The sequence below is a fragment of the Barbatula barbatula genome (genome assembly GCF_947034865.1).
Source record: "Barbatula barbatula genome assembly, chromosome: 20".
NCBI lineage: Eukaryota > Metazoa > Chordata > Actinopteri > Cypriniformes > Nemacheilidae > Barbatula > Barbatula barbatula.
The window spans coordinates 32,667-51,736 of NC_136783.1; the positions used below are offsets into that span (position 1 = coordinate 32,667).

General features: G+C 43.5%; 1 protein-coding gene across 1 annotated transcript; it reads right to left on the reverse strand.

Moving 5' to 3' along the window:
• Positions 1 to 13,092: 13,092 nt before the first annotated feature.
• On the reverse strand, positions 13,093 to 13,880 carry LOC306909389 (N-lysine methyltransferase KMT5A-A-like). The gene is made up of 2 exons (XM_079483013.1): positions 13,656 to 13,880; positions 13,093 to 13,583 (listed from the first exon to the last, which is right to left on the reverse strand). The coding sequence occupies exons 1-2, from the start codon at positions 13,858 to 13,860 to the stop codon at positions 13,171 to 13,173; spliced, it is 618 nt and encodes a 205-aa protein (XP_079339139.1). The 5' UTR covers positions 13,861 to 13,880; the 3' UTR covers positions 13,093 to 13,170.
• Between the last annotated feature and the right edge of the window lie 5,190 nt (positions 13,881 to 19,070).

Here is a 19,070-nt window from a genome sequence, read left to right on the forward strand (position 1 = left end):
AAAAAGTCTGCATGTCAGGATGGACCACAGAGGGGACAAGTATGGCAACTGGAAACTGTCCCCTCAAAGGCCATTTTTAATCATTGGAGATTCCAACGTCGATCGACTGCCTGGCCTCGCGGACGATAGGTTCCAGGTGGTCACCTACCCGGGGGCCAATTTAGCCCATGCCACTTTCATTTTAAAACACCGGACACCCACGGCACCGAGAGTACGGGGGGTGATATTGAGTTTTGGAATCAACAGCAGGGACGTGACGAGCTTTACTTCCCTGAAGAAAATGTTGTCTGCAATGGTCCAGGCGGCACCAGACACATTTCCAAACGCTCGGATCATGATTCCCCTCATTAATTTCTGCTCTAAATTATCCCAGGATGAAAAACGAGTCCTGAGACAACTCAATGAACTGATTCAAGAATCCGGGCATGCCCTACCATCTCTCCCGGCGGATGACTTCCAAACAACGGAAGACCACATACACTGGACGAATAGAACGGGGATGGAAATACTAAAACTCTGGGTCCCGTACATCACCGGTGGAGAGACCAGGGAACAAAGACCTGGACAGGGTACGGTCATTAACCTCTCAAAAACAATCCATCTATCAATAAACGAAGTTAAACTGTTGGAGAGGGGACTATCATTTGTGCCAACAAAGAGTGCATGTGAAAATAACATACCTGAATTGCAGACGCAGGTAGCGGAATACCATAGAAGGCTGAGACTGGCCGGATTCTTTGGGGAGGGCGCGGAGCATCCGGAGGATGCAAAACCGTTCCGACTACGATCGGAATGGGAGCCACCCAGCAGCAAGATACCAGGGATAGTGAAGGGCATCATAAGAAGGGACCGCCGAACGATGGGAAGGCTGCCAGGAGGACACTCGGTGTCAAATGGCAACCTCAGTCTGGCGGAACAAAAGGCATTGGTGGAATTATCAAAATGTGAAAATATGATAATAAAACCTTCCGATAAAGGCACGGTTGTGGTTGTTATGGATAAAGCACAATACACCAAAGAGGCCATGAGGCAACTGGGAGATAAGGAATTTTACCAAAAATTAGACAAACCCATTTTTACGGACTCGATCGGGAAAATAAAGGATTTAGTGGATAGCCTGGTTGCACAGGGATACTTGGATAAAAAACAGGGGCAGTACATCATAGGGGAAACAAATCCCAGACAGAGAAGGTTCTACCTATTACCCAAAATTCACAAACCCAAGGAGAAATGGCTATTTGAGGATATGCCTCCAGGGAGGCCGATAGTCTCAGATTGTAGCAGTGAGAGCTACGGGGTGGCGGAATTGTTAGACCACTACCTAAATCCCCTGGCGGTTAGACACGATAGCTATATTAAAGACACATGGGATTTCTTGGCAAAAACACGGGACCTGGTCGTGGGTAAAAACATGAAGCTCTTCTCGATGGACGTCAATAGCCTTTATACAAACATTGAGACAGAGAAGGGCTTAAGAGCAGTTAAAAACTGCTTTATACGATTTCCGGATAAGGAAAGACCAGACAACATAATTCTGCAGCTTCTAAATTTAAGCTTGACATGCAATGATTTTGAATTTAATGGGCAGCATTATCTCCAAATCAAAGGGACGGCAATGGGCAAACGATTTGCCCCGGCCTATGCAAACATATATATGGCAGAATGGGAAGAAAACGCCTTATCAAAATGCAATAAGAAACCGGTAAGATTCTATAGGTACTTAGATGACATCTGGGGCCTGTGGAGCCATTCGGAGGAGGAGTTCCAGGACTTTGTTAGGCAGTTGAACAGCCACCACAGGTCCATTACGGTTACACATACCTTAGCGGAACAAGAGATTAACTTCCTGGATGTCACGGTCTACAAAGGCCCGCGGTTCATGCAGTCTAGCCAGTTGGACTTTAAAGTTTTCTTTAAACCAACAGACTCTCACGCCCTCCTACATAGAGCTAGTTACCACCCCAAACATACCTTCAGGGGTATAGTCAAGGGGCAACTAATAAGGTTCAACAGAATATGTTCCCAAAAGGAGGAGGAAAACGCAGCCAGGCGAACCCTCTTTAGGACCTTGCGACAGAGAGGATATTCCCGTTCCTTCCTTCGGTCAGTGGCAAAAGAGGGGCTGTCCCCCACCCGCAAGCGGGATAGTCAACAGGAGGAGCATAGGACTTTACCCTTGGTACTAGAGTACTCGAGGTACAATATGGGGGTGGCAAGGATGCTCAGAGAAAACTTTACTTCGATCTCAAAAAACACATGGTTTGGAGATGGCTTTAGGATGTTAACTGCATACAAAAGGGGCCGTAACCTCGGAGACTGGTTAGTAAATAGCAGAATGAAAGGCGGAAGTACGGTACGGACGGAGTACCGAAAAAAATTCATAAGAACGGGGGAACAGGCGGTCTGCAGGGAAATAAGGAAACCAGTACCTTTGAATGTTAAGAACTGTATATATCTCATCAGATGTAGGAAATGTGGCAAAAGATATGTGGGTGAAACGAGAAACTCTATTCGGACCAGGATGTCGGCACATAGATACAACATTAAACACAAAAAACAGGTAAAGGGACACATAACCAGACACTTCATTGAGCATGGAATCAACAACGTATGGGTCACGGGGTTGGAGCACAACAAGGGTTGGACCAAGCAGGACCGGGTTAAAAAAGAATGGGGTTGGATCAGGCATTTGAACACACTGTACCCAAGAGGGTTGAACATAAGTTACCAAACCCAACTCGACAATGAGATCCCAGGCGGCACTGGGGGGGCAAACAACCCTAGTTCCAGTCAGGCAAGGGTGGGGTCAACCGACGCAGTACCCTCAAACGACCGCGTTGACAAAACGACCAAAAGGTACAGGTAGGGAGTGGAGCAAGGAGTGGGAGGGAATACCTTGTCTGCTGGCCTACCTGGTCCCTCGGGGGTTTCCCGCGGGGGACAGGGTAGGCGAGCGACCCTATGCCCAGTCAGGCGAGGGTGAGGTCGTCCGATGCAGTCACGTCGGATGACCTCGTAGACAAGGCTGCCAAAAGATAGACGTAAGGGGTTGACCAGGGGGAATATGAGTGGGCGGGAACACCTTGTCAGCTGGCCTACCTGGTCCCTCGGGGGTTTCCCGCGGGGGACGGGGTAGGCGAGCGACCCTATGCCCAGTCAGGCGAGGGTGAGGTCGGCCGATGCAGTCACGTCGGACGACCTCGTAGACAAGGCTGCCAAAAGATAGACGTAAGGGGTTGACCAGGGGGAATATGAGTGGGCGGGAACACCTTGTCAGCTGGCCTACCTGGTCCCTCGGGGTTTCCCGCGGGGGACGGGGTAGGCGAGCGACCCTATGCCCAGTCAGGCGAGGGTGAGGTCGGCCGATGCAGTCACGTCGGACGACCTCGTAGACAAGGCTGCCAAAAGATAGACGTAAGGGGTTGACCAGGGGGAATATGAGTGGGCGGGAACACCTTGTCAGCTGGCCTACCTGGTCCCTCGGGGGTTTCCCGCGGGGGACGGGGTAGGCGAGCGACCCTATGCCCAGTCAGGCGAGGGTGAGGTCGGCCGACGCAGTCACGTCGGACGACCTCGTGGACAAGGCTGCCAAAGGATAGACGTAGGGGGTGGACCAGGGAGAATAGGAGTGGGCGGGAACACCTTGTCAGCTGGCCTACCTGGTCCCTCGGGGGTTTCCCGCGGGGGACGGGGTAGGCGAGCGACCCTATGCCCAGTCAGGCGAGGGTGAGGTCGGCCGATGCAGTCACGTCGGACGACCTCGTGGACAAGGCGGCCAAAAGATAGACATAGGGGGTGGACCAGGGAGAATGGGAGGGAACACCATGGCAGCGGGGGAGCAGCCCCACCACCCTAGCGTGGTCCTGAACATGGGTGGGTGGGAGCTATAGGCATTTGGAGCCGGTTGTCTACAAAACGGTGACCTTTTGGAATGAACTCACCACCAGCGTGTAAGCAGGGTCAACCTAGAATAGATAGGACGGATAATTACAATCCAGACTATTGTAAGTAATCTGCCAAGTGGATATACCAAGGTATAAGGAACGGTATAGGAACAAAGTTTGGTAAATAATTAAAAACATAAAGAAACAACAAATATTCTTTTAAAAAAAACTTAAATATGGGAAGGATGGAAGGGGGAGTTGTATGTTATAACGGTTGACTTACACTCCAAAACGGTAACTTTACAGACAATAACCATTACAGAAGGATTAAAGGTAATCAATAGGGAAGATGTAGAGAAACAAACAAATAAGAGAAAGGGAATAGAACAAACAAAAGGAAAGAGGTAACTAATAGGGAAATAATCAATTAGATTATTAATTAATAATCCTAAAGGGGGCAATTGACTTAATCACTAAACAGACATGCCAGTAATTAGGTAATCAATTCGGTAAGTGGTTGAGGGACGACAGCCTAAAGGGGGCAATTGACTTAATCACTAAACAGACATGCCAGTAATTAGGTAATCAATTCGGTAAGTGGTTGAGGGACGACAGCCTAAAGGGGGCAATTGACTTAATCACTAAACAGACATGCCAGTAATTAGGTAATCAATTCGGTAAGTGGTTGAGGGACGACAGCCTAAAGGGGGCAATTGACTTAATCACTAAACAGACATGCCAGTAATTAGGTAATCAATTCGGTAAGTGGTTGAGGGACGGCAGCCTAAAGGGGGCAATTGACTTAATCACTAAACAGACATGCCAGTAATTAGGTAATCAATTCGGTAAGTGGTTGAGGGACGACAGCCTAAAGGGGGCAATTGACTTAATCACTAAACAGACATGCCAGTAATTAGGTAATCAATTCGGTAAGTGGTTGAGGGACGACAGCCTAAAGGGGGCAATTGACTTAATCACTAAACAGACATGCCAGTAATTAGGTAATCAATTCGGTAAGTGGTTGAGGGACGACAGCCTAAAGGGGGCAATTGACTTAATCACTAAACAGACATGCCAGCAGGTAGAAAAATAGGGGAATGGCATGGGTTAATGACGTAGTAATAAGTTAAAGGTACATTTATAAGAATTTGGAAGATAATAAAAGAAGGGACTACAAGCAAAATGGTGCAGGAACTAGGGGTGGGGTTAATAAACAAACAAACACAGGAAAGAGAATAAAATAAAAGTATAAAAAGAAGAAAAAAAGAAAAAAACACTCACCACTTTGGAGTAGAGGATCACGGGGAGGCACCTGGGGGAGCAAAGGTTTGAGTTTAGGATTAGATGCACTCTACAGTGACTCTAAGGTAAGAAGGAAGGGGGGAAGGTAAAGGGTTTATTTGGTTTTATTTTGGTTTTTATAAGGGTCTAACATAACATAACAGAACGGCATGTGTTGTGATATGATGTGATGGGACAGTCTGGCTACCTTGCGGTGTTAACAAGGACTGTCCCCACGGTAAGTATCCAGCCTCCCTGGGTCCATTCGGACAGCACGCAGGGTAGGTGGCCCTGGGTCGGTGGGCTTTAAATGGATCCCAAAATCATTTGGGTGAGTAGCACCTACCATGCAACAGTACATTGACACGACTCTCTTTGCGGGTATTCAAAGGGAATGTTGCGACAATTGGGAAGAGTAGGGAGGGGTCCATGGAGACAGCTGGCAGAGGACAGCAAGAAGAGCTGGGATAAGAGCTGGGATTGTCTTCAAGCCGAATGGGGGCCTTTTCTAGGATCAACAGCTAGACCAGAATAATAAACGGGACGGGTTGTAAGAGCCTTAAAGCATGGGGGAAGGGACTACCTTCGGCAAACTGGATAATAATGTCAAGTTACAATAAGGAATAGACTAATATTAAATGGTCTGGGCCCGGTAGCAAAACTTTGGGCGAAGGGACCCCAGAAACAAGTAAAGTTACCTGTAATTACCACAAATTGGTCCAAAAGCTACAAAATTAGAAAACCAGACGAATCCCCAAAAATAGAATGGTGGATTCGTACAGGGCAGACATACGATTGGCTTGGAGACACACGCCGAGGGTTGATCCCCTGCGGCGGGCCACCTCAGACGAGGGTGTTTAGTAGTTCAAGGCCGAAACATCCGATGAATCTGGGGACCACTACTACTGAGGATGTGTCTCTAGAAATTTCCCTCAGACATACAAGTGAGGGGCGGGAGTAAGATCTGGGACATAGGTCTCGGAATATATCTCCCTATCCAAATCTAAATGTCAAACACCTAATGTCAGGTAACCTTGAGGCAAGCAGGGATGCGGGTCGGAAAAAGGATCTCCCTATCCGAATCAAATTCTAAACCTAAGGTCAGGAAACTTGAAATACCAAAAACCTAAATGTCAAACACCTAATGTCAGGTATCCAAATCAAAATTCTAAACCTAAGGTCAAACACCTAATGTCAGGTATCCAAATCAAAATTCTAAACCTAAGGTCAGGAATCTTGGAATACCAAAAATCTAAATGTCAAACACCTAATGTCAGGTAACCTTGATCTAAATCTAAATGTCAAACACCTAATGTCAGGTATCCAAATCAAAATTCTAAACCTAAGGTCAGGAAACTTGGAATACCAAAAACCTAAATGTCAAACACCTAATGTCAGGTAACCTTGAGGCAAGCAGGGATGCGGGTCAAAGAAAGATCTCCCTATCCGAATCAAAATTCTGAACCTAAGGTCAGGAAACTTAGAGTACCAAAACCTAAATGTCACACACCTAATGTCAGGTAACCTTGAGGCAAGCAGGGATGCGGGTCAAAGAAAGATCTCCCTATCCGAATCAAAATTCTAAACCTAAGGTCAGGAAACGTAGAGTACCAAAACCTAAATGTCACACACCTAATGTCAGGTAACCTTGGGGTAAGCAGGAATGCGGGTCAAAAAAAGATCACCAGGAGACAGGACCGGACGGCAAATAACTAAAGGACCATTGGGATCATAAGGTTTAAAAGTCAAGGTTAGGGTAGGAGTTATCAGATATCAGGGAGGACTCGGCGAGGCGGACCGGGGCTCAGAGAGTTGCATCTGGAAAAAGGGAAAGGGGAGGGCTTAAGAACTATACTACAAACACTGGAAGGACGGCCGGGTTTGGTCAACGGGGATAAACATCTATGCAAGCAACACCGCGGTAGTTAGGGGTCCTGCGACACTCAAAAAACATGCGTCGGCCCGTGCCTTTTCTTCAGCTTCCTACACCAAACTACAGGCAATGCGCCGTGGGGGTTGCTGTCGTATTTCGTATTCCCTAACCTAACCTCTGGACCTCGTTCCTACCTGTAACAAAAAATTGGAAAATAGAGAAATGCCAGATGATGGCCAAGTGCAAAATCGCACATTACGTCTCAACGGCTGTTGGTGGAAGCTCAGTATGGGGAAGCTCGTGTGGAAGCTCAGTAGGGGGAAGCTCACATGGAAGCATATTGTTAGAAAGCTCGCTTGGAAGCTTGGTGTTAGGAAGCTCGCCTGAGGAAGGCCTAATATTGTGCCGAAACGTCGCGAAGAAGCTCACACCAATTTTATAAAATGCTCACCACACCTTAATCCTCAACCTAAGGCCCGAAATTGCCCTTGCTCATCCACTGGAGCGTGCTTTTTTTGTTTTCTTAATTTTTTGGGACACTTTGGGGGCGAGGCGGCCAGTTGGTGTATGGCCCGTGCACGACCTGCATGTTGCTCTGGCATAATTGCTGTGTCTTCATACTTACCTCACCTAACCCTAGCCAGTGCCTGCTCCTCTGGACCTCGTTCCTACCTGTAACAAAGAATTGGAAAATAGAGAAATGCCAGATGATGGCCACGTGCAAAATCGCACATTACGTCTCAACGGCTGTTGGTGGAAGCTCAGTATGGGGAAGCTCGTGTGGAAGCTCAGTAGGGGGAAGCTCACATGGAAGCATATTGTTAGAAAGCTCGCTTGGAAGCTTGGTGTTAGGAAGCTCGCCTGAGGAAGGCCTAATATTGTGCCGAAACGTCGCGAAGAAGCTCACACCAATTTTATAAAATGCTCACCACACCTAAATCCTCAACCTAAGGCCCGAAATTGCCCTTGCTCATCCACTGGAGCGTGCTTTTTTTGTTTTCTTAATTTTTTGGGACACTTTGGGGGCGAGGCGGCCAGTTGGTGTATGGCCCGTGCACGACCTGCATGTTGCTCTGGCATAATTGCTGTGTCTTCATACTTACCTCACCTAACCCTAGCCAGTGCCTGCTCCTCTGGACCTCGTTCCTACCTGTAACAAAGAATTGGAAAATAGAGAAATGCCAGATGATGGCCAAGTGCAAAATCGCACATTACGTCTCAACGGCTGTTGGTGGAAGCTCAGTATGGGGAAGCTCGTGTGGAAGCTCAGTAGGGGGAAGCTCACATGGAAGCATATTGTTAGAAAGCTCGCTTGGAAGCTTGGTGTTAGGAAGCTCGCCTGAGGAAGGCCTAATATTGTGCCGAAACGTCGCGAAGAAGCTCACACCAATTTTATAAAATGCTCACCACACCTAAATCCTCAACCTAAGGCCCGAAATTGCCCTTGCTCATCCACTGGAGCGTGCTTTTTTTGTTTTCTTAATTTTTTGGGACACTTTGGGGGCGAGGCGGCCAGTTGGTGTATGGCCCGTGCACGACCTGCATGTTGCTCTGGCATAATTGCTGTGTCTTCATACTTTCCTCACCTAACCCTAGCCAGTGCCTGCTCCTCTGGACCTCGTTCCTACCTGTAACAAAGAATTGGAAAATAGAGAAATGCCAGATGATGGCCAAGTGCAAAATCGCACATTACGTCTCAACGGCTGTTGGTGGAAGCTCAGTATGGGGAAGCTCGTGTGGAAGCTCAGTAGGGGGAAGCTCACATGGAAGCATATTGTTAGAAAGCTCGCTTGGAAGCTTGGTGTTAGGAAGCTCGCCTGAGGAAGGCCTAATATTGTGCCGAAACGTCGCGAAGAAGCTCACACCAATTTTATAAAATGCTCACCACACCTAAATCCTCAACCTAAGGCCCGAAATTGCCCTTGCTCATCCACTGGAGCGTGGTTTTTTTTTTGTTTTCTTAATTTTTTGGGACACTTTGGGGGCGAGGCGGCCAGTTGGTGTATGGCCCGTGCACGACCTGCATGTTGCTCTGGCATAATTGCTGTGTCTTCATACTTACCTCACCTAACCCTAGCCAGTGCCTGCTCCTCTGGACCTCGTTCCTACCTGTAACAAAGAATTGGAAAATAGAGAAATGCCAGATGATGGCCAAGTGCAAAATCGCACATTACGTCTCAACGGCTGTTGGTGGAAGCTCAGTATGGGGAAGCTCGTGTGGAAGCTCAGTAGGGGGAAGCTCACATGGAAGCATATTGTTAGAAAGCTCGCTTGGAAGCTTGGTGTTAGGAAGCTCGCCTGAGGAAGGCCTAATATTGTGCCGAAACGTCGCGAAGAAGCTCACACCAATTTTATAAAATGCTCACCACACCTAAATCCTCAACCTAAGGCCCGAAATTGCCCTTGCTCATCCACTGGAGCGTGCTTTTTTTGTTTTCTTAATTTTTTGGGACACTTTGGGGGCGAGGCGGCCAGTTGGTGTATGGCCCGTGCACGACCTGCATGTTGCTCTGGCATAATTGCTGTGTCTTCATACTTACCTCACCTAACCCTAGCCAGTGCCTGCTCCTCTGGACCTCGTTCCTACCTGTAACAAAGAATTGGAAAATAGAGAAATGCCAGATGATGGCCAAGTGCAAAATCGCACATTACGTCTCAACGGCTGTTGGTGGAAGCTCAGTATGGGGAAGCTCGTGTGGAAGCTCAGTAGGGGGAAGCTCACATGGAAGCATATTGTTAGAAAGCTCGCTTGGAAGCTTGGTGTTAGGAAGCTCGCCTGAGGAAGGCCTAATATTGTGCCGAAACGTCGCGAAGAAGCTCACACCAATTTTATAAAATGCTCACCACACCTAAATCCTCAACCTAAGGCCCGAAATTGCCCTTGCTCATCCACTGGAGCGTGCTTTTTTTGTTTTCTTAATTTTTTGGGACACTTTGGGGGCGAGGCGGCCAGTTGGTGTATGGCCCGTGCACGACCTGCATGTTGCTCTGGCATAATTGCTGTGTCTTCATACTTACCTCACCTAACCCTAACCTGGTGAATAGAGCGTTGGGCTTGTGATCGGAAGGTTGCTGGTTCTAATCTCAGTGCCAGCAGGTCATGACTGAAGTGCCCTTGAGCAAGACACCTTACCCCTGATTGCTCTGCAGTAATGTGCCACTGTATAAAAAAACTACTTGTAAGTCGCTTTGGATAAAAGCGTCTGCCAAATGAGTAAATGTAAATGTAAATGACCTACCCACTATCTGCCCTTACACCTAAAAGCCAGGACCCTTACTACTAAAAAACAATCTGTTTAGACCACCCTAGCCACAGATTAACATGCAGGCCACCATAACCTGCCCTCAAATCTGCCCTTACACCTAAAGCCAGGACCCCTTATTAAAGACCGATCGGCATTTGATAGACACCCTTGATCAATATTCCTGACCAGGATCACGTATCCCCTCTCCCCTCGTAAAAGTATTAATTAGATAACATAGTATATATTATATATAGATAGATATTATATATAGATAGATAGATATTAAACTACTATTATTATTATTATATAAATATCCGCTCCGCTGCTTGTGCCCTCTCGTGTGTGACCTGTGGAGGTTCACTCGAAACAAACCCCTTCTTTTAGATTTTTTTGTGTCCTTTCCTATTGTTTATGTTTTTTCGTATTCTTCAGACAACCCTCTATAGGATGTTTATGTTCGATATCTAGGAGGGTGACGAATGTGTGACAACTACACGCGGTGGGACCTTTTATTTCACTATAATAAACACATGGATACAAATGTCCATACAAAAGACGTATTGCTGTACCCCCCCCTTTCTTTACTTTTTCATTAATAGAATAGAATACAGAATATAGGATATAGACATAGTGGAGAGTAATTATACTTATATATAAACTACTTATGTAAATTTGACAATAAAGGGTGAATGAATGTTTTGAGTCTCTGCCTTCTCAACACATTGCAGTGGCATTTTAATGCAGACTAACTTACCTCTTGTGAGGACCCATTGCTTGGGAACATGATGTTTAGTACTGCAGGTCTACCACGTTGTACAGTCTGTTTAATATAGCCCCACTAGAAAATAGAATACACTTTATAGTATGAGCAATTTGGGTAAATTACAGGTTTTATCTTACAAGGACCATTCCGTCGTTTGTCCACCAGAGGGAGACTGTTACACAGGATATGCGAGGGTGAGATACACACGGGAGATTGCTCCAGCGGTTTATGGGCCGCCTTGTTGTATGGGCCGCATAGTCATACTGATCCATCAAAGAAGGCACCAATGCCATATTGCTCGTAGGGGATTGGTTATTCTGCAATTAGAAAACTTAATTATACTTAATATTAATATAAATAATTTGAACACTATACTCCTCGGGCTAAATTTAAAACATTGTGTGTTCCTTTTTAGAGAAATATTACTCCTAATGGGCATATATGAATGGATGTATGGATATTTATTGAGAATACATAAAGGTGTGGGGATACATGGGATATATATATATATATATATATATATGGTATTATGACTATTGGTATTATTATTATTATTATTATTATTGCTATTGCTATTGCTATTATTGTTATTATATACTTCCAGTAACCAAACCCTACTCAACCTGTGCTCGTGGGATTTTCGGAGAATTCGGAGTCGACGTAACTCGGACCGCGAAGATGGCCAGGTGTCGTTCGAAAGAGGAGGTCCGAGCCTTTCCAATGACACCAAGCACGTGTCGCTGCGACCTTCCTAAGCCGAGCTAGACCCCCGAACAGAAAGGCGTCCGAAAAGTATATCTCTGCCCAGGAAAGTCGCAGCAGGACGAGGTCGGATGCGTTCTTAGTACCACGGACAGCGCCACATTTAGAGTTTTAACCCGCTCGGGGCATAAAAAGCCCATTGACTTTAACCTTTTGTCCCTTTATAATACATTATAATTAACAGATGATTACTTTACATCAAAACAACCAATTAATAATACTTTCCCGGTTTAAGAAGATTTTAATAGTAATTGAGACAATTCTGTTTTCAGTCCGCTAGAGGGAGTCTTTCACAAAGCCAATACGAGAAACACAGGAATCATTCTACGATAATTGACGACCCGTTCAGGTTACATAATCACTTGAAATATATATTTTATTATGTCGTTCAATTTATTCCAATTCATATTCATACGTAAAAAACCGACTATTAACACGTTCTTCCTTTGCCTAGCTGATTATTAAACAGCACATTGGAAGTTGTGCTTACGGCAGTCTTTTCCTTACGGTGATCTCCCTCGATTTTAGAACCCCATTTAGCAAACATTTTGGAAAAACACGATGGAATGAGGGAATAGTGCTCCTGAGATGGCTCTATGCTCGGTATGTTTTTCTCCATACACGGGAAAGTTAATACATGTTTCACGTGGGTGGGTGGGTGGATGGAGACGGGCCCGTTCTTGGCACACATCTACTCATATAATTTATCTACTGAAATGGGTCATTGAAGAACATGGTATTGACCTTTAGGCCTCGCTCATCAACACAGAATGACAAGATGTTAAGCTATCGAACAAAATCTTTTTTCCGTCATATCTGTGTTTTATCGGTTTGCTATAAAGTAAAAAAGCTCGATGAACATGATCTAAGTGTGTTGGTTCCCTACGTTTTGCCAGAGGTTGTATGTAGCAGCTGATCAGCAATAGAATAAACTACAAAGCGAATTAACATCGACACCTTGGAAATTCAGTAGAATAGACATGAGAATGGATGACAATCTACAGATGTTACGACGAGTAATATAACAGTAATATTATTAAACTTGATGACTAATATCATTTCTAAAAAGTGCTTTCTAAATAAACGTTGACCTTGATTTGATGATGCATTATTTTCTCAAGCACCACATGAATATCTAATATATAAATGTTTTAATGTGAAAATACAAAGAACATATGTCGATATATCAGTTGTGTGTGAATGCATGCTGACATGAATAGAAATAAAAAAAAATCTCTTCATGTGAGAGTAGACAGCCGGACAGAAATGTTACTGTCGAAATATGCATATTACATGTATTTTATTCACATGGAGATCTTATCATTACTTTAACGTATCCAGGATCCTAAATCTGAGACCATGTTAGTCATCAAGCCAGGGGAGGTCACTCCCTTCCCCTCCAAAGGATGATCTACGGATGCCGTAGTCCCACAGGAGCTCCTCATTCACACCTATGTCCCTTAGGGTGAGCAAAACGACACATTCTCTGGCCCCGTCTTGAAGGTTCAGGGAAACTCGCTGAGGGCGCAGATTACAGTTTCTCCGGGAATGGTTCATCCTCCTCCCATATGTATCCTGGTCTGGGTGGCAATCACATGGATGTTTCTGAGCATCTATGCAGAGAGGCTCACCTGCCTTGCCCTTGAAGAAAAATAGGTACGATGGCTCCTCATTGAGAGTCTCCAGCCTCTGCTCACCTTCCTGCTTAGAGATAATTTCGCCATGGTAGTCACACACGATCTGGTTCTTTTTGAATGTCATGGTGGCAATGACACCTGTACCAGAGAAAAATAAATGTTATTTTGAGCAAACATATTTACAGTTAGCCCATCAACAACTTGATGCACCTTTGCCTTTTCCCTCGATTTGCTTGATGGCCGGCCCTTTCCATTTCTGCTGGGTCACACAATTAATCAGAAGAACATCATCAGGGTCAACGGATGGTTCATCACATGGCTCCCACAACAGCAGAACATCTTTTATGAATGGCACGTTGGTCGTCCACGCAGTCTCCCTTTCTATTGCGCGCTTAACACGAGCTTCCTGGGGCATTTTTCCCGTCCTATCAATGGATTGTTCTGAGGGAAATGCTACGGTTGAGATTTAACAAGACATGTTTCACGTAATGCAGGACGTTAAATCCACGTACGCACCACAAGCACTTACCGAGAATGTAACGGGCACGCATCTTATATTGAACCCTCCGCCAGTAGAAATAATAGCTGCGGTCCCCAAAACCCATCTCTGTTGCCTTTTTTGTTGATGGAGGATTCCCATGGAGAGTAACAGGGAACAGGTCTTCGAAGTTGCCCGATAACCTGGGAAATGGCAGTGGCACTGCTTTATCTGGTGCCAATGTCCTGTGTGTCAAATAAAATTTGGGTCGAGAACCGCTTCTTGTTGGCACAGAAAACAAAGTTAAGAACCACTGATGTCTCTTATCACCCCTGCTACTGGTTTATGCATCATCTTGCCCACCACTATTTCTCAAGTAAATCATAAATTATATGACCCACAAAACCATAGGTTAGACAGTTTGGGAGAAAGGTTTAGTTAAGTTTATTGGTGACATGGTTCGTTATAAAATCAGATGGCATTTAATAAGAACTGCATTTTATATTTAAAAGTGCTACAAATAATTAAGCATTTCACGTCCGATATAATAATCATTGGAATCAGAATCTGCAATGTAAAATGTCGTACTGTTCTCATGATTTTCACCTTAAATGACTTAAGTCTTTCTGTACCTGTCCGGCATCTGTGGTGGCTCCTTGTCGGCAGACGTGCCGGGGGCATACACCACCATTCCCGTCTTCAGTTCCAGTGGCGTGTTAGATCTGTCCCGAAGCCTCTTCAAGTATCTGTGCAGACGTGTGGGGCGGAAAAAGAGGGCAAGATGTATGGCGTGACCAGTCACAAAACTCGACCATATCCGCATGAACCACTTTGACCAGAAGGCTCACTTTTGCCGTAGCCGCTGAACGTCGGCGGAGGGATTCGCAAGAGGGCATCCCGACGCTCCAAGGAAAAACTTGTCCTTGTCGTCACCATCTGGAGGCTGGCACTTCAAATATCCCGGTCGGATGTTTGTGAAATAACAGTCTAACCACTGTGGCAGTGAGACCAGTGTTTCAATGACAAAGACTGTTAATACATTTAGTGTGTGTGTGTGTGTGTGTGTGTGTCGTGTGAATAATTATCTTACCACCTCTTCTTTTTTGCTCAGATTTACAGTAATCCCTTTGGAGAGCCTAACAAGCACACCATTTTCCTCTGGCGTCCTGTCACACCACTCCTGGACCTGAACGTATTCAAAGAAGAATTAAACGTTTATTCGGTAAGCTACATTTCTTTTTCAACCTCTCAGGATCTAATGTATTTCATTTAACGAGTTAATATATGTATTGAAACAAAGAAACTACACAGGTGAGTTGAATTACCATCGACCGCTAAGGTGAATGTTTTTCTTCACCTTAAACTCTTTAATGGCCCTTAGAGGCTGGTGGTGAACCCGCATCAGTGTGGCCAAGCAGAAGTTACGAAAAACCGTCTTGCTCTTCTCAGGGACCCCTTTATGTTCACACAGTCGCTTGCATATATCACCCATTTCCACCTCAGCCACAGCAAGTATTTCGGCCTCCTCGACGTTGCCACTTAAAGAAGAAAACAAACGTGACTATGGCACAGCAACTAACATATAGATAGTTGGTAGATATAGTAAAGTATGTTAAACTTGTCAGAAGTTAATTAGTAAGTCTGTTTTGGAAGGTTAATTGTTCTTCATTCACAGACCACAATACCTGTCATTCTCTTCTGTGATGAGGAATCCCTTTTTCCGGAAGTACTCGTACAAGGAGTTACAGGATGGGTCCTCTCTCACAATTCTCCTTACCTCAGAGAAATTAAGAGTCCTTCCCCTTTTTGCCCACTTCTTTTGTGACTCCTTGGTCCTGAACACCTCTGCCTGAATTTGTCTATCAGATGCACCGGGTAAGCATGAAGATCTTAAATGGTCTTCGATCCATGTCTGGGGCTTACAGCAGAACAGACAATGCACTGGACCGTAAGGGTTCCTGCGTAAAGCTGAAAAACACCTGATCATTTCTAATGTCACGCTGGAGGTAAGCAGACAAATATTCTAGAGGCTTCCGAGGATGCAGCCTGGAAATTCTACATTTGCTAAACACTCGACGTCAAGAAACTGAGCATTACTGCATTGATAAAAAACTGATTGTAGTAATTTAATTCAGCAGACAATACTTCTAAAGGCATTCAGCTGGCTATATTGCAAAACCTGTGGCATTACAGTGGAATTATACCAACTCTTACATTTTCCCCTGGTTCTCTTTTGAGAACTTTCTGTGTTTCTCTCCAAGGTGGCATCCATTTTCCTCGAATGTGGGGATCTGAGAAACGGAAATGGGTGAGCTAGTGGTGATCACTTCAGGATCACTTCATTTTGTAACATGGTGAACCAGGCCTGCATCTTTCCCCTTGCCATTCATGGCCAAGTGTGTTTTTCAGTTTGATTAAATTAAAAACTTTACTAGAGGAGCAGACCGTGGCATTCTCTTATCTCATTCAATTAATCCTGCTTACAAGAGCAAAAACTGGACAAATGTAAATGTAATGTTCTGAAGAACATCTTCAGGTTAGATTAGGTGTGTCCGTGGTATAATTGTTAGAAACATAATACACACTCTGCTTTGTGTTGTACATGTAAAAATACAGATTATTGTTATGCTACTATCCACATATATTACTGTAATAGTACAATAGACTTGAGAGTTTTGTAGCCAATGTACTGATGAAAAAAATGGAAACAATTAATATTTAAACTATACAAGTGGCCGATCTAGTCACTGTGAAATATAAACGTGTTGAAGTCTCTACTGAATGCATACATTTAAATTAACTAAAACCACAACATGCAGCCATCGTAGATGCGGCATGGCTGTGTATGTAAGTATCTTGAGTCTAAAGTATTCTTTACTTTTTGTGTTCAATTATTCTTTTGTGAATTATTGCTGATTACAATTAAATAATATTTGTTAATGCCATCTTATTTGACATTAGCATAAGATATATCCACAAACCATCAAACTTCTTTAATTGTTTCGGTGAACTAAAAAACATTTGAACTCGAAATTTCCTAAATTGCCATTTAGGATTGTGTAAATATAATAGTTTGTTGGTGTGTTGCTAAGTGAAAGATAGTTGCCTCAATCATGAAACATTTAATAAGTAACATTAAAGACAAGGCTGCGTGCACTCTTCCTTTTTGTGCTTGCCTGAACACAAGCCTGGTATCTGAACCAGGTACATTAACCATCTTTAGAAATATGTTGTTTAAAAAAATATATATTTAAAATTATTTAAAAATTCTACAATTTGACTCTATACTGAATTATTATAAAAGTGTCAACACTATTTTCCCTTTATGTACCATCAACAATGAAAAGATTTGGCTTAGCATTGCTTTCTATTTGAACTTTTTGAAGTAAAGCAGACTTACCTGTATAAAGAAGTATTGACGAAATGTAAAAGAGCACTGGAGTATTCAGTCAGCGTATATGTTATGTAATAAATAAAATAATGTGAATTTCAATTTCGCTTTAGAGGTACAAGGAACAACTTGGCTTAAGAGGTACAAGGAACAACTTTACTTGAGAGGTACATGTGACACAGCATTGTTTTTGATAATTCCACGAAAACCTTTAAGCCTGAATCAGATTGCAGGATTTTTGCGGATAAAAACGTTTGCATCTTCTGAGAGAAAATAAATCGATTGCCATATCGCATCCCCGAACCCGCACGCCTACACCCTCTTCTTGATGTTTAGACTAATAAAAGACTATTTAATTTAAAATGAAACGCATACAACTAAAGTATAAAACGACAGGCACTTGGATAAAAACCATCCGCATAATCGGACCTAATCGGGACTCTTACCGTGAAGAAAGTATTTTACTCTGTAAAGTCTGTTCGTCAGCCGGTTACAGTAAAGCCGACATCAGCGTAGAAGACGCTCTTGCTCTTCGTTTGATCAGTAACAATAGCCGCTCAGTAATATCTGTTTTTATCATTTATAAAGTTGATAATAAATGCTTAGGAGGTAAACGCAGGCTTAGTTATGGAAAAGGGTACCAATCTTATGCCAGGATCATTAGACGCTGTTAAATGGACATGTTGATGTTTTAAGCTTAAATTAACATCAAGATGATATATTTCATACCAAAATATGTTATGGAAATAAATAAAATAATGTGAATTGTTTAATACTACGTTGGTATTTTATACCTGATGTATTATGTTAACGAAATATTTGGCTCCAGTTTATTTTTTATCATTTTGATATGGTGATGTGATGTCACCAGGCCGGCGGTGCATAAACTTTATATTTATATATATATATTTATCACTTGCGATCTGAGTGAACTGTTATTTAGGAACATGGCTACAAATTATTATTTGTATGTGTATTATAAAGATGAGACAAAGACGTGTTAAATAAGACCGAGGATTAGTGTCTTCTTTGGCGTTCACTAACCCCGTTATGAAGTCATTTTATTCTCATATAAAAACACCGTTTTTTAATTCACTAATAATAATTGGAGATCGAATTTCCGAATAGTGGTGCACATCCATAATTTAAACTTGTAATGTCTAGTTATAACGGTCATACGATAAAATTGCTTAACATTTGATTGATCGAATAAACTTGTAAATAATATTTACCTCGCGGAATGGTAGATGTCCAAATGAAAAGCGGCGATTTGAATGAAGCTCTGTATATGTGTCCACTAGCACAAAGGCGAATGTATCAGGGAACCTTCTTTTAATGAGTCCAATTTGCTAAATAAAAGTCAGAACTGCAGGCTGTAACTTATCTTGAGATGTTCATGAGACAATTGCGCTTTAGAGGTAAAAAATACAATTTGGCTTAAGGGATACAAGGAACAATTTGGCTTTAGAGGTACAAGGAACAATTTGGCTTAAGGGATACAAGGAACAATTTGGCTTAAGGGATACAAGGAACAATTTGAACATGGCTACAAATTATTATTTGTATGTGTATTATAAAGATGAGACAAAGACGTGTTAAATAAGACCGAGGATTAGTGTCTTCTGTGGCGCCGGTCAATTTCGCTTTAGAGGTAAGAGAAGTTCATGTGAGTGCACTTATTGTTTCTCTGTATTGTTTAAAAAGTTCACTTCAATAAATGTTTGTATAAAACACTTGTTTCTCTGCAGTCTCCTGA